General features: G+C 48.8%; 1 protein-coding gene across 5 annotated transcripts in view; it reads left to right on the forward strand.

Moving 5' to 3' along the window:
- The window catches only part of NOS1 (nitric oxide synthase 1), a gene marked incomplete at its 3' end in the record, with an annotated part of 102,668 nt that overhangs the window by 21,473 nt on the left and 65,514 nt on the right, over nucleotides 1–15,681 (forward strand). For all 5 annotated transcript variants that reach the window (XM_080649548.1, XM_080649547.1, XM_080649550.1 and 2 more), the window contains exons 2-3: nucleotides 1,943–3,034; nucleotides 11,522–11,648. In XM_080649548.1, the coding sequence (XP_080505674.1) occupies nucleotides 2,346–3,034; nucleotides 11,522–11,648 (816 nt within the window). In that variant the 5' untranslated portion in view covers nucleotides 1,943–2,345. The remainder of the gene's footprint in view (nucleotides 1–1,942; nucleotides 3,035–11,521; nucleotides 11,649–15,681) is intronic.

Consider the following 15,681-nt stretch of genomic DNA (forward strand, 5'->3'; position numbering starts at 1 on the left):
TGGAGGAAGCGAGCATGGGGCCTTGCCACCCCAGGAGCTCCCTTTCAAGTCTCTTCTTTAATTAAAGACCTCAGCCGAGTGCCCACTCAAGAGCAGTCGGGAGGTCCCCGCTGGCTCTGCTTCCAGCTACACAGTGAACATCCTGGGTTTGGTACTGGGAAGCAATGGGCTCACGAAGAATTAAGGAAGCACGGGGCAGGGCGGACCCATCTTCTCCCCGGCGAGGAGAGCATGATGGTTCCAGCCCCCAGCAGCAGGATGCTGGAAGACACTCAGCCCGTCCCTGCACGGGTCACACACGCACACTCACACAGCAGAGAAATGACACCGCGTGAGGCGATGCATGAATACACAGAGAGAAACACACACACACAGCAACACCAGATGGAGAACACAGCCTGGGCTGGGCCCGGGTAGTCATTATTCCCTCACCCACACAGAGGGACTGGCGGAGTTACGTAAAGCAAGCTGTAAAATGGGGGGGAGGGTAACTTGCTAACCAGCCCCGCAGGGGACCCAGGAAGGGGTACCTCCTGCTCATGGGGGTGTCTGCGTCCACTTCCTGCTCTCAGAGGTAGCAGGAGCCTGTCATCTGCCTCAACCCAGCCCTGGGGTGACCCCGGGAAGCTGCTAAAAGGGAAAGGAGGGAGTGAGTTGTTAGCAGTGGCAGATGGGAGCCCTCACTGCGCTAAGGCATGGTGAATGCCCGCAGAGGGGTAGAGATGGAACTGGGGATGAGGACAGGGATGTACTGGTTCTCCAATGTCCCCCATCTGTCCCCCAATCCACCCACAACCCCAGATCACCTGCCCCAGCCTAGACACAAAGGACACACCTACATCGCTGCCCGCTGTGTACATGCCACAGGTGCACACACCTCACCTGAGCCACGGCAGCCTATTGGCCTTTGGTTCTCCAAGCACACTACTCAGGTTCCCTGAGCCTGGAGGAGCTGGTGGGAGTTGTAAAAATAACTAGAATATAAATTTTTAAACCTAGAATATAAGTTTAAAAGCTTAGGCTCAAGAGTGGGACCAACCTGAGTTCAAATCTTCCCTCTGCCATCATTCTCTACTTGACCTTGGATAAGTCACTGACCCTTCCCAAGCTTTGGTCTTCTTGTCTATTGAAGGGTTACTGTGCGAATCAAAGAAGAAAAATCATATGTTAAGAGTGTCTGTGCTCAGTAAGTGTCCGCTCTCTTTAGTCTTTTGGGATTTTTCTTCTTCATTCAACAAACACTCACTGAGCACCTGCTATTTGCTTATGTTCACCTGGGCATACACAATCCACTCTTCCTGATGTTTCTCTGTTAGGGTTTCAGGTGGTCTGTGAAGTACCTATGTCCTCCAAAGCTTTATATGGACCTATGTCTGTACTTATACCAATTTGGTTTGTAATGGTGGCCAAGTCTGTCCTTTTGAATCGAACAACTCAATAATTTTAAAAATGGTCATAAAAGCCAATTGACATCTTTAATTGGTGACTCCACAAAAGGCAGTGTCCCCTTCCAGGGCTTGCTGCGAGGGCTTTGGGAGCAGCCGGATAGGAGAGCCCACGGATCCGTGCTGGCTGAGCTCCTGACCCGTGGATGGGAAATGTGAAACAGAGAGACAAAGGCCACGGGTGTGACAAGTTGGAGGGGTGGCTTCTTGCAGCGGGAAAAAGAGTAAGAGAGGTCTTCTGATTCTTGCCTTCTGATTCCTGGGGCTGAAAGGACTGTGCGTGGTTACCCAGGGCTTTGGTCATAGAGATGAACCCAGGCAGTTTGCAGCCAACTGGGAAGTATCTTCCTTGAAGAAAAGGGATTTTGTTTCTGGGTTGGGCCCTCCAGGGCGTCTTAGGGTTAGACTTCTTATTTGCCGGCTTCCTTTTGAAAGTAGTGTTGGGCACTCCCTCCTCAACCTCTTTTTAAATTCTGTCCCTTGTTCCTTCTCTTCAGCTCAGGAAGCTCTGGATCGCATCTGCGTCTCATGGGCTGGCGATGCCCAGGGAATAGTCCCCAAGAGCATGCGTCGCCTCTAGACACATCCACCAGATCCTTCCCCTCACAGTTCTCCTGACCTGTTGCTTAGGGACACGTCCCACCGCCTCTCCTGACGTCTGCCTGATCAACCATCACTTCCTTAGAGAACAAGGAAGGAGGCAGGCGCGTGAAATCATGCCACCGACCGCCGAACAGCAATGAGTGGGTGATACCGAGTTGACGTCAAAGTCAGACAAGCCCAAGAGACTCACCACAGCCCCCGGCTCCTCCTCCACACAGCCTGAGCTGGGCTCCTCCTGGCGAAGCCACCTTGGCTCAACGAAGTCTGAGGTCTTCAGACCCTCGGACACCGGACACCATGGAAAATCACATGTTTAATGTTGAACAAATCCAACCCAACGTGATTTCTGTCCGCCTCTTCAAGCGCAAAGTGGGGGGCTTGGGATTCCTGGTGAAGGAGCGGGTGACCAAGCCCCCTGTGATCGTCTCTGACCTAATTCGAGGGGGTGCTGCAGAGCAGAGCGGCCTCATCCAGGCCGGAGACATCATTCTCGCGGTCAACGGCCAGCCATTGGTGGACTTGAGCTACGCCAGCGCCCTGGAGGTGCTCAGAGGCATTGCCTCTGAGACCCACGTGGTCCTCATTTTGAGGGGCCCGGAGGGCTTCACCACGCACCTGGAGACCACCTTTACTGGGGATGGGACCCCCAAGACCATCCGGGTGACACGGCCCCTGGGTCCCCCCACCACAGCTGTCGATCTGTCACACCAGTCGTCATCCTGCAAAGAGCAGCCGCTGGCAGGTCCCAGCAGTGGGCCACAGCACGCCCAGGACAATGGGCCAGAAACTGGCTCGCTGTCCCACACCAACGGTCTGGACCCTACCAAGAAAAATGCCGGGGTCGCCCTTCAGTGCAGTGAGGAGCACAATGAACTGCTCAGAGAGGTCAAGCCTGTGCTGAACCTTCTCACCACTGCTGACAGAGGGATCAACCGAGGGGGACCTGCCAAGTTGGAGACAAAAGATGCAGAAGTTCAGGTGGACAGGTAAGCCCCGCAGGTGTGCATGCGTGCATGTGCTGCAGCTCAACCTCGCAGCCCAGAAGCCAACTTGAACTGTCCCCGACATCTGCTGGACACAGCCACTCTCTCACCCTTGCCTCTTTCCTTTAAAATTGCAAGAGCAGAATGGGCATAGCATCTAGGTCTAGGAGGTATCCCTTGCCATGAATCCCAGAGCTGTAAATCATGATAGCTGGTGTCACGTTTTCCAGTCTTGATTCCGTGTAACCCTCCAGCCACCCCCGACGATGGGTATGTTTGCAATCCGCATATCATGGGTTAGAAGATTGAGGCTCAGAGAGGAGGGGCTTTTCCAAGGTCACCCAGTAGGTAAGGTGGGTGTCCAGGCCTTGGAAAGAGAGGTGAGAGCTGAGCACGGGCAAACCTCAGGCTAATCCGGTTCTCTCCTTGGGCAGCCTGTCGAGGGCTCTAACAGAGGGGGAGGAATCAAGGTAGAGAATTGGCCCCAACTCCCCAAAACAGGGCTCCTGCTCAGATTAGGTGGGAGCCGAGGCTGGAACTTGAAGAAGTGGGTGCCAGCCCCTCTGTGTTGCCCAGGCTGGCATTTTCTGATTCTGTGGGGAGGAAAACTGGCAACCCAGTAGGGTTATTCCAGCTCCTTCTCTGGGGAGGAAGCAGCAGCTGGGCCAACCTTGCACGTAGTGCAATTGTTTTACTGAAAGCAGCAGAAAAACTATTTGCAGGAGGTAAGATTTGGGAGAAAGCAATGCAGGACAAGTCCAGGGCTCCATGAAACCACTAACATAAATGGTAAGGATGAGGGATATTTAATAATAGCACGTGTTCCCCACACTCAATGGTTTACACCCATGCTGGACTCAAAGCAACCCCCCCCTTTTAACAAATATCTTATTTAAATTTTTTTTTTATTGATTTCATGGAGGAAGGGAGAGGGAGAGAGAGATCAAAGCATAAATGATGAGAGAGAAACATCGATTGGCTGCCTCCCGCATGCCCCCTTGAGGATTGAGCCTGCAACCTGGTACGTGCCCTGACCAGGAATCAAACCATGATCACCTGGTTCATAGGTTGACACTCAACCACTGACCCACACCGGCTGGGCTTAACAAATCTTTTTAAATGTCCCTTTACTAACCAGCAGCTAATTCATGGATCATATAACCTACCCGTACTTGACATTTTTAAAATCAATTTAATGCCCTAACTACAAAATAAAGGAGACAGAGCAAAAAAATAATTGATGATAAAAGAACCTATAATTTCACATATCAGTGCTCAGGCCCGACTCCACTGGAATGGTCAGCTGTTTGCACCTAAACATAGAAGTGCCGCAAACACAGCCGAGTCAGATGCAGATTGACACATGTGTGTTGTTTGGTACCTCAAATGCCACCAACAGCATCGTCGCCTTGGTGATATGATTTCCAGAAATGGTGAACGGCTCCCAATAAAACAATGCCATTCCTCTGATTTAGTTGCAACAGTGGCATGCATGGAAAATTCAGTCTGTTTTAAAGCCTTATATATAAATAATAACAAATTGGGATCATGGCTCGGAAATTTAAGTATTTTTAAAAATCTGTGTGAATGTTCAAAGGTGGTGTGGCAGTCGGGACCCTTAGTGCTTGTGTGGGAGTGTTCCTGGTATTACAGGATGTCCTTGACCCCAGAAGCCACCTCCCTCCCACTATGACAACCACAGGTGCCCCCATAAATTGCCAAACTGCCTCTTAGCGGCTGAAATAAGTGCCTCACTAAGAATCCATGTCCCAGGTCAGGAAAGGGAAATGCAGAGACAGTGTCATTGGGGTCACTCTCAGGGCTGGCAAGCTGGGCACAGTTCAGGCCCCTTGGAGCATTTGGCTGCCTGGAAATGATGCATCCTCTCAGGAACCTCTCCATCCAAGCTACATTTGGGGGCTGGGATCAGAACTGGCATCCCAGATGCTGCATGAACAGGTGACCATAAGGCGGGCAGCCCGCCAGGCCCTGAGCCCCACACCCAGGTTACATTTACTGGTCTGTGACTTCTGGGGTCTGAGCAGAGGCTGGTTCTCAGCAGTGCCCCTGACCTTCTGCTCTCTGTCTCATTCCCTTCCTTCCATCCCTCTTTCCTTTGGACAGACTTATTCTGCTCCATCTAGTCCCTTTCCCTCATGGGGCATCCCTGGTCCTGTTGTTTGGGGGTGCTGGCTCTTACCTGGGGGTAGAAGTGATGCTTAGTCTAGCCCAGGGGTGGGCAAACTTTTTGACTCGAGGGCCACAATGGGTTCTTAAATTGGACCGGAGGGCCGGAACAAAAGCATGGATGGAGTGTTTGTGTGAACTAATATAAATTCAAAGTAAAGGAGCAGAGGGGAGAGCAAGAGAACCGGATAGAACAGCCGGATACGGCCCGCAGGCCGTAGTTTGCCCAAGGCTGGTCTAGCCTCATCCCTTCATCCCAGGGTGGCAGGGTGGCCCTGGCAGGTGGTGGCAGTGTGTGAGGGATTGCAAGGAAGAGAAACTCGGGGCTTCCAAGTCCTCCTACACTTGGGAGCGATCACTTTAAAATCCTTCCTATCAGGGGAAAACCAGGTTGTCAGCTTGCTGCCCTGAAGGAGGGTTCTAAAGAGGCCAAGGTCCCCAGTCCAGCCTCCATCTGGACCAGCTGGTCAGCCTCGCCCTGGGCTCTGATAACTTCTTTTCCACTTGGGGTTACTTACAGATTACCTCCTTGCCTGAGTTAGGCTCCCTAAGTAGGACATGTGGTTTTAGCCCCCTTTTATAGAACTGAAGCTCAGAGAGGTTAAGCAACTTGCCCAGGGACACACAGCACTGTCCTGGTTCTACCTAGAAATCTCACAATGAGTGTCTAGAGTTAAAAGAGAAACCAGGCAATAGAATGTGGCTGGAGGAACGGAAGTCAATTTTGACCCTAGAGTATTAGCTTAACTTGGGGGCAAGGGAGCCTTCTGTGACAAGCATGAGTTTTGATTTTGTTTTTTGGCAGGTTTTTTTATTGTGGTAAAATTGGTATACAAGATTATATGTATTTGAGGCGTATAAAATTATAATATTTGTATATACTACATAGTGTTCACTATTGTAAATCTAGTTACCATCCTTCACCATAGGATTGATCCCCTTCACCCATTTTGTCCCTCCTCCAAACCCCTTTACCTCTGGTAACCACCAGTTCTCTGTATCTATGAGTTTGCTTTAGTTTGTTTTTTATATTTCACGTATACATAATGCCGGTGTTCTTGATCCAGCATCTAGAAGGGTTCAGGAATCTGGAGAAGCTCTGTGTGTAAATTAACAAAGAGTCCAGAGACGAAACATAATTTTGGAAGGCATTATGGGGGGCCAGAGGAGCTTGGCTAAAGAACCCAAGTTGTCCTTGTTTCAGAGCCCCTTGCTTTTTATTAACACAATTTGTCCTAAGGCAAGTTAGATATACACATCAAAGGGCTGAGGTTTCAGTACACAGAATCCATTGTCAGATTGGAAGAATTGCCTACGGCTGTTCAGGTGTTTGGCCAGTAGGAGGCAATAACATGTAGATTAAGATGCCCTTAGATGTCTGGCAGCAAGCAATCAATTTATGCATCCTTTTCAGGTTTGGGGAAATGCCCTCAGACATCTCCAGATGATTCAGTCCTGCTGACATGCTGGAATTGGCTTCCGGCATATACGAGAAATCATACAGTATTTGTCTTTCTTCCTCTGACTTATTTCACTTTGCAGGATGCCCTCAGGCTCCATCTATGTTGTCACAAATGGCCTGGGTTTTATTATCTGTAGTTCAGCCCCTACAGAGCACTTCAGGTGGGTCTGGCCCCATACTAAGGTCTTTACATCGAGTACTTCATTTGCTCCTATGCACCGTTTTCCTATCACTTGTCCCAAGTCACACAGCTAGTAAGTGACAAAGCCAGGACTTGACTGCAAGCCCACGCTCTTACCCTCTACTGACTTTGTAGATTGCAGTGTTGGCCACAGATCACTTGACCACTAGTCATCAAGTTTCAGAGGTCATTAGAATATTTTCTCAGAGTCTACTAGTGAAAGGGAAACTGAGGCCCTGAGGTGCCTCGGGAGCTGAGCAGGGGCTGTTGAGGGCTCTCCAGTTTCCCAGGATCCAAACTCAGCCCAATCCACCCAGCCTGGGCCCTGGAGACACTGGAGAATCCTGCCCAGTGTTTGTGATATGAGGTATGACAGTCATGACTATTCCCGAAACCAGAGGCCCTCACCCCACTTCTCAGCTACAGCATTCACCGTAGAATCCTGACTCTCAAAGGCATATTTTTCTCTTTATGGAGACCGTTTCCTTTCTAGCATGATGAAATCTTGGAGAAAAGCTTTGCTCATACCACAGGCCTGGTTTCCACGGTCCCCACATCTTCCTGCTATAACTCAGCTCCCAGAATCCATGACCAGGTGGAGGCAGAAACCCAAGGCTATTGGAGTGGGGTGGGCAAGAAGGGGGGTCAAAGAGAGTGTGGTGTCTGCTGAGAGGCCCAGGACCGGCTGCTCCTCAGCGGCCTCTTGCCTGGCTGGGCCAGAGCCGGTAGCCCCCACCTGCAGGTTGTGCCCTGAACACAGGCCTGGCCCACCTGTTCCCCCTCCAGGGTCCTCGGGGTTGATTAACAGTCAGCACTGAACTGATCAACACTTGCAAAAACTCTCTGTGGAGTCAGGCCCAGACCCCTCACGCATCCCCATCCCCACTGGGTGCGAAGTAAGAGCGTCCTGGCTCGCAGGGAGCCTCAGTTGGAAGGATCTGGCAAAGGTTCTCAGAAGGTGTAGAGATGCTAGACCGGCTCTTGGCTCGGGTCTGATCACCCAGCTAGCAAAGTGGAAGAAAAATGGCTTTGGTTTAGTCATTGCCAGAAAGCACAGGAAATGCTCCAGGTGGGAGACAGAGTGAATATGAGGGCTGAGCAGGTGGGAGGGGGGAGTCTGGAAGGAAAGCAGAGAATTCCCAAATTCCTGGGCTCCGGGAACAAGATGTGATGGTTCAAAAAGGGGCTGAGTGCGACATCCCTGCCTCTGTCCTCTGACCCCCAGGAAAGACGCCCCCGTCCCAGGTAGGAGCCATGGATGCCTTCATTTCCCAGTCTTCAGAGACGTTAAAATTTTCAGCACCACTGTCCAATGCTATAGCCACTAGCCACATATAGCTATCTACACCTATTTACAGTTAAAATTACACATTCAGGCCCTAGCTGGTTTGGTTCAGTAGATAGAGTGTCGGCCCACGGGTGGACCAAAGGGTCCTGGGTTGGATTCCTGTCAAGGTTACATACCTCAGTTGCAGGTTCAATCCCCAGCCCTGGTCAGCGCGTGCCGGAGGCAGCCAATACTTGTGTCTCTCTCACATCTATGTTTCTTTCTCTGTCTCTCCTCCTCCCTTCCACTCTCTCTAAACACCAATGGAAAAATATCCTCAGGTGAGGATTAACAACAAAGAAACATGAAACATTCAGTTCCTCACTGACAGAAGCCATGTTTCAAGGGCTCGGTTGCCTTATGTACCTAGTGGCGCCCTACTCCTGGACAGCACAGATAGAGAATGTGTCCGTCATGGCAGGTCCTGCTAGCCCACGCCAGCTTTGAGGAATCTGGACTGTCTTACACAGAAGTACACTTTCCTTTCTCTGCTTCTGTCTCATCAACCCATAAGCAAATTAGTAGTAAGAGTGTTGATGGTAGGTGTAAGTGCTGTGAGCGTGACCTCATTTAACCATTACAAGGCATTATTATGATTAACCCTATTTTAGAGATGAACAAATGGAGAATTAGAAAAGACAAGTATCCAAAATACCCAAAGTTGCACAGCTTAGAACCATCAACGCTAAGCATTGAATCCAATCCATAGCCAGTGTGCTTACACAGGCTGCACTGCCCTTACAAGCCCATCAGGCAGATAGGTCCCAGGGCGAGTGAGTTTGTAGCAATAAGCCAGATTATTTCCCTCAGACCTGCTTATCACTGACAGACTGGGGGTTGGGCATCTACCTAAATCTACTTCTAATTTTGCCAGCCAAATAACTCAACTTTCTTGTTCCCCCTGGTGCCATATTCAAAATATTCTTTCTCCTATTGACCACACAGGACTCTTAAATAAGTGCATGTTAACAAAACACTTCAAAAGCATTATTTAAACAAAGTTGTTAAAGGCTTTTTTAAAAGGATGATGGTGAAAGTGGCTCGCTCCCTGTAGATTCACACGGACAAGCCCAGGAGCCATTTCAGAGTTGCCTAGGTAATTGGACCCTGTAATTTTTGTAAACGGGCCTCCTTCTGTGAGCGATGTTGGGTTACTTGCTCTTTAGCCTCTGGCTTAGCATGAGCATCCTGACTAGTTTTTTTTCCTGTCTCTGTTTGTTGTTGTTGTTGGTTTTGTGTTTTTTTAAAGGAAGGATCTGGGCTGAGCATCTGTCAGACCTAGTTTCAAATCCCAGCTCTGCGGTGTGCTTACTAGGAAACCTTGGGAAACTAACCTAACCTCTCAGGGCTCAGTTTTCACAGCTGTAAAACTGGGCTTTTAATATCTGTTGCAATTAAATGAAATAATTTCTGTGCAAGGACCTGGTACATGACAGATGCTAAAACAGTATTAGCCTCCTCCATTCTCTGCTGAATCCGGGTTTATGGTCGTGTGATCTCACAGAGTCAGGAGTTTCGGAGCTGAGAGGGAGCTCAGTGACATTTAAAGGAGCCCTCTCAACAGACGCTTCCTCTGTTCTTCACCACATAGGTAAACTATTGACTTGGGTTCTGTAATCAAAAACTACTCCCGGTGTGTTTTAGTGACATTTTGCTAGTAAAGAGGGTAAAACAGTATGTTCCCTCTGACAATTGCAGAGCTCTCCAAGCAAGAGAGCAGAAGTGGCTTTAACGAGAACCACCAGAACTCTGCAAAACACAGCCCAGAGGGGGTCTGGCTGGACCCCAGTGAGCAGCTAGAGCAGCTGGCTGCCCAGGGCCATGCACTCACTTGGGCCTGACTTCTGATTCATCCCAAACAGCTGATCAGGGGAAATTAGGGAGCCAAGACCAGAGTCCCCAAAGCTGGAAACTTAAAACAGAAGGCTAGACAAGGGCCAACTTAGACACTCAAGGTTGGGGAGCAGACATATGCCATAGTCAGGATAACACTGGGGGGAGGGTTGAAAGGAAGCAGGTTGTCAGGAAGCAGAGGGTAGCATTCAGAGGGAGGAAGAACAGGTCTGGATTTTAATGCAGTCTCAGTCCCACCCCAGCCTTGCTTCCCCTCCATCTCAGAGGATGGCCAGCCTGTGGAACCTGGCTGAGAAAGCCTCCTCCTGAACCTATTCAAGGTCAAAGCCTGGGAGTGAGGAGAGCTTCTGGTTCTGAAGTCAAGCTCTAGAGTCAGGAATAAGCCTGGGTTTGAATCCTAACTCCACCATCACTAGCTGTGTTACTTAGACTCTCTGAGTCTGTTTCCTCATCTGATGGTGACTGTGAGGCTGATAATAGTGGTGATGGAGGAGGATGGGGATCGTGGTGACAGTGATGATGAGAGTGATTATGGCAGTGGTGATGGTGATACGGACAATCCTAACACTGGTGATGATGGTGATGATGATTATGGTGATGTTGACAGTTATGCTGATGAAGAGAAGTTGGATGGTGTTGATTATGATAGTGATGATGGTGATGATCCTGAGAATGGTGGAGGCGATGATGGTGGTGATGGTAGTGTGATGGTGGTGATGATGATGACAATGATAACAATGAGAGCCTCCACTTCAGAAGGATGTGAAGAGTAGGCTGGGATCCTGTGACCTTGAGCAATTTAGCTTTTGTCTCACCTCCACCATCCATGTAACGGTGAATATTCATATCTAACAGGGTTGTCACAAAGGTTAAATTAACCAAAACATATGTAAAGTGCACAACAAACACTAGCCATCATTTTAATAGTATTATTTTACCTGCTCTGTTCCCCTTATTTCAGAAGCATTCCTGTTTACCCTGGCCTGGTGTCATTGGTCTTGTTGTCAGTGCCTAGTGTTGAGATGACCTACCACTCTGGCCCACAGGACTGGTTTCCTTCCGTATCCCTCCTGCCTCCTACTTCCTACATAATTAAGGCTGATGGGCATCACTGTGTCCAGGGATTCTGCCTGGGGTTCTGCTAGGAGGTGGGCTTCCTCTATTCGTAGATCTTTGAAATGAGGGAGGGGATAAGAAGGAGCACAGTACAAGTCATGGCCATCAGAAATGATGTCCATGAAGATGGGTGGATGCCAGCCATAGGTGCCAACTTGGATGAGCTCACCTTTGTGTTTGACAATGGGGCGCTGTCAATCCTACAAGGCAGCAGGCTGGGCACCCAATGCTCTCTGGCTCCACATAGTCATGTGGGTGAACCATGGAGGCTCTGGACTACCTCGGGAATTCCAGGCCAGGGCCATCAGCTAGCTGGCCACCCCTCATGTTGTGCTTTCCTCACGCCACTCCCTTGCCTTGCAGAGACCTGGATGCCAAGTCACACAAACCTCTGCCCCTTGGCGTGGAGAACGACCGTGTCTTTAATGACCTGTGGGGGAAGTGCAACGTGCCTGTGGTCCTCAACAACCCGTATTCAGAGAAGGAGCAGGTAAGGGGCAGTGTCCGCTGGGAGGGTGTGGGGGCCGAAGCCAGGAGCACCTATCCTGGAATATGGATTTTGGCTTTGGCGTGTTTCATTTTCTTTGTGAGCTTGCCATTTTTCACATGTTAACTCTGTTTCTATATTAAAGGCACTCACATGGTTCAGAATTTAAAAGATAAAATAGAGTCCTGGCCAGTTTTCACAGTGGTTAGAGCATCAGCTTGCAGACCAAAGGGTAGTGGGTTCAATTCCTGGTCAAGAGCATGTATTTCCATTGTGTGTTCGCACCCTGCACCCAATTGGGGAACATGCAAGAGGCAGCCAGTCTCTGTGTCTTTCTCACATCGATGTTTCTCTCTCTCTCTTCCCCCTGCTCCTCCCTCCCTTTCACTCTAAAAAATCAATGGAAAAAATATCCTCGGATAAGGATTTAAAAATATATATAAAATATGTCAGGCTGGCATGGCTCAGTGGTTGAATATTGACCTATGAACCAGGAGGTCATGGTTTGATTCCCAGTCAGGGCACATGCCCAGGTTGCAGGCTCAGTCCCCAGTGTGGGGCATACAGGAGGCAGCTGATCAATGATTCTTTCTCATCATTGATGTTTCTATCTCTCTCCCCCCTCCCTTCCTCTCTGAAATCAATAAAAATATTTTTTTTAAAAAGCTATAAAATATGCATGATGAAAAGTGTTTCTCCCTAGTCCCAGCCACAAAGTTTCTCTCCCTACAGTAAGTAATAGTCATAATTTTTGTGGTCCTTTTAGCATAGATAGACAAGTACACACACATAATTATTTTTACATTTTTTACATAAATGAGAGTACATTATACATATAGTTTTGCACCCTGCTTTTGCACTTATCAGCATATCTAGAAATTAGTACTATCAGTAACTAGTAGATAAAGAGAGTCCTCATTCTTTCTCACAGGTGCATAATTTTCCATTGCATGCCTCTGCCATATTCATTGAGCCCATTCTCCAAAATGAACACTGTTGGGTCATTGCCAATATTTTGCTATGACATTGCTGTAAAGAATGATATTGTATAAACACCTTATTTGACACATGGGCAGGCTTTTCAATAAAATAAATTCCTAGAAGTGGAATTATTGGGTCAAAGGTCATATTCACTTGTTATTCAGCAGAAATTGAGAAATTGCTTATCACAAAGATCATGCCAATCCTGTGGGCTAAGTAGGAGCATGGTTGTTTCCCCACAGCCTCACCAGCTCCATCTTTGCCAGTTTGCCCAGAGGTAGTTTGGCTGCTGGGCAGATATGGTTCCCGAGAGTGGCTCGATTTGGCTAGAGAACAGCAGCATTTCTTTTTCCCCTGCCCAGGCAGCTAACGGGCCAGGTCCTAGCAGCCCTAGGGAGGCATGTGAATCTGCCACCACAGCTCTGCATGCAGCAAAGTCTAGGTGGAGATGGTCCAGGTCACTCAGCGGGTCATCTTCTTCCTGCCCAACACCTGCCCCGAGCCCCTGGTGGCACAGGCCAGGTTGCCAAGCTCTTTCTTCTGGTGCAAGATCTATGGCACTTTCTCCACCAGCTCATCTAAGCAAGGACTCAGAGTCTCTCTGCATAGCTTCAGGGGGAGGGTGGGACACTGCAGAGCCTCTGTGGGGATTGCTTCCTTAGCTAGGAAGATAGGAACATGAGGGATTCTGTGGTAGGTCAGACCCAGGGTCCCACTAGCCACTTCCTCTGCCTCTTGCAGTGACTTGTGGAAATGTTTGGAGGACAGGCACAATTGTAGCTTCTTATGCTGCCTCAGAAATCAAGGTCATGTCCTGGTCGGGTAGCTCAGTTGGTTGGAGTGTTGTCCACATATGCCAAGGTTGTGGGTTTGATTTCCAGGCAGGGCACATGCAAGAAGCAACCAAGGAATGCATAAATAAGTGGAAAAATCAAGGTCACATTGTGAGCATGAGGGGACTATTATCCATTAATGAAGAAATGAACAGATAAAGTTAAAATAATCTATATATTTTCTTTCTTTTTTAAAAATGCATTTTTTAGTTCAGAGATGAAGAGAGAGAGAGAGAGAGAAACATCAATAATGAGAGAGGCCCAGCCGGTGTGGCTCAGTGGTTGAGCATTGACCTATGGACCAGGAGGTCACGGTTTGATTCCCAGTCAGGATATATGCCCGGGTTGCAGGCTCTATCCCCAGTGTGAGACATGCAGGAGGCACCCGATCAATGATTCTCTATCTTTGATGTTTCTATCTCTCTCACCCTCTCCTTTCCTCTCTGAAATCAGTAAGAAAATATTTGTAAAATAAATCCTATATAACAAAAGGGTAATAGACCGAACAGCAGAACAACCGGAATTCCTGTGGCCCCTCACCCTGGCTGGCCCCGCCCCCCAGTGAGCACACCCATCCCAACTGGGGGCAGGGCCAGCCAGCAAACTGCCCAAGGCCCCATGCCCCGGCCGACCCCACCCCCAATTGGCCCCCCGCCCCAGCTGGCCTGCCCCCAATGATCCCCACCACTGCACAAATTCATGCACCAGGCCTCTAGTAAATAAATAATGAGAGAGAATCATTGATTGGCTGCACGCCCCCTACTGGGGATCGAGTGTGCAACTTGGGCATGTGCCCTGACCCGGAATCCAACCATGATCTCCTGGTTCTTAGGTCAACATTCAACCACTGAACCACGCTGGCCGAGTTATATTTTCTTTCTTAATTGAAATAAAGAAGTGTTGCCATAATGAAAATCTTCCTAAGTCTAAGGACAGAAGGAGGCAGCCTCGGACCAGATTTGGGCTATAGACATGATTTGTTGGAGCTATACTGTCTTAACCTAAGACAGCAGTCACCAACTGGTGGTCCAGGAGGTCTAAAAGGTTGGTGACCAATATCCTAAGAGATAATTTCTATTTGAACTTTTTTTTAAATATATTTTTTAATATATTTTTTATTAATTTCAGATGGGAAAGGAGAGGGAGAGAAAGATAGAAACATCAATGATGAGAGGGAATCATTGATTGGCTGACTCCTGCATGCCCCCTACTAGGGATCGAGCCCGCAACCTGGGCATGTGCCCTTGACCAGAATTGAACCCAGGACCCTTCAGTCTGCAGGCCAACATACTATCCAGTGAGCCAAATCAGCTAGGGCTCTATTTGAACTTTGAATTTATTGCCAATATTTCAAAATTTTATATAAATATCATATTTACAACTTCTCTTTAAAATGTAGACAACCTGACCACATTGACCTTTATTCTTATGATGAAACTAGAGGCCCAGTGCATGAAATTCGTGCACTGATAGGGCCCCTAGGCCTGGCCAGCGATCAGGGCCAATTGGGGTCTTCTGGCTGCAGTCTAGGGCCTCTCTTCCCCAGCTGCCAGCTGTTGCCCGGGGTCTCCTTTCCCTGCTGCCGGTCGGGGCCTTTCTTCATTCCCCACTGCCCCCTGGTGGTCAGTGCACATCATAGCAAGTGATAGAACTCCCGGTCACCTGGTCAAAATTCCGTGGGGACACTTTGCATATTAGCCTGTTATATATATAGATAATCTCCTAGACTGAGTAGCAGCTGCCCCTCTAGACAGGGCTCTCTGGTTTGCTGCAATCCCCACCACTCCCTATTGTGTCTCTCCCGGTAAGTTATAAGTAGCATTGAGATTTGGGGTATAGGGAAGAAGCAGAGGAGACCTTGCCCCCACCAGAAGGACCCTTAGGTTCTGCTAAAATCTGAGTGGCAGGACTCTGGCCATTTCCTTTTATGCCGTCCACCTCAGTTAGACAGTGTTAACCCTGAACATGATCCTGAACTTAAAGCCTGGGGAGTGGGGCTCAACGCTGGGAACAGAGCAGACATGGTTACTAGGACCACTAGTAATAGCCTGGGTGGCTCATAAACAACAGAAATTTCTTTCTCACAGTCCTGGAAGCTGGGAAGTGCAAGATCAGATGACAAAGAGAAACTGCTTATTGTCCATTCTCCCTGCAAAACCTTAGCACTGAATGAAGCCCTCTTGCTTTCCCTTCTGATTAAGCACCTATTCCTTTGCCTACCT

Source organism: Plecotus auritus, assembly GCF_963455305.1.
Source record: "Plecotus auritus genome assembly, chromosome: 13".
In the NCBI taxonomy this organism is placed as follows: Eukaryota; Metazoa; Chordata; class Mammalia; order Chiroptera; family Vespertilionidae; genus Plecotus; species Plecotus auritus.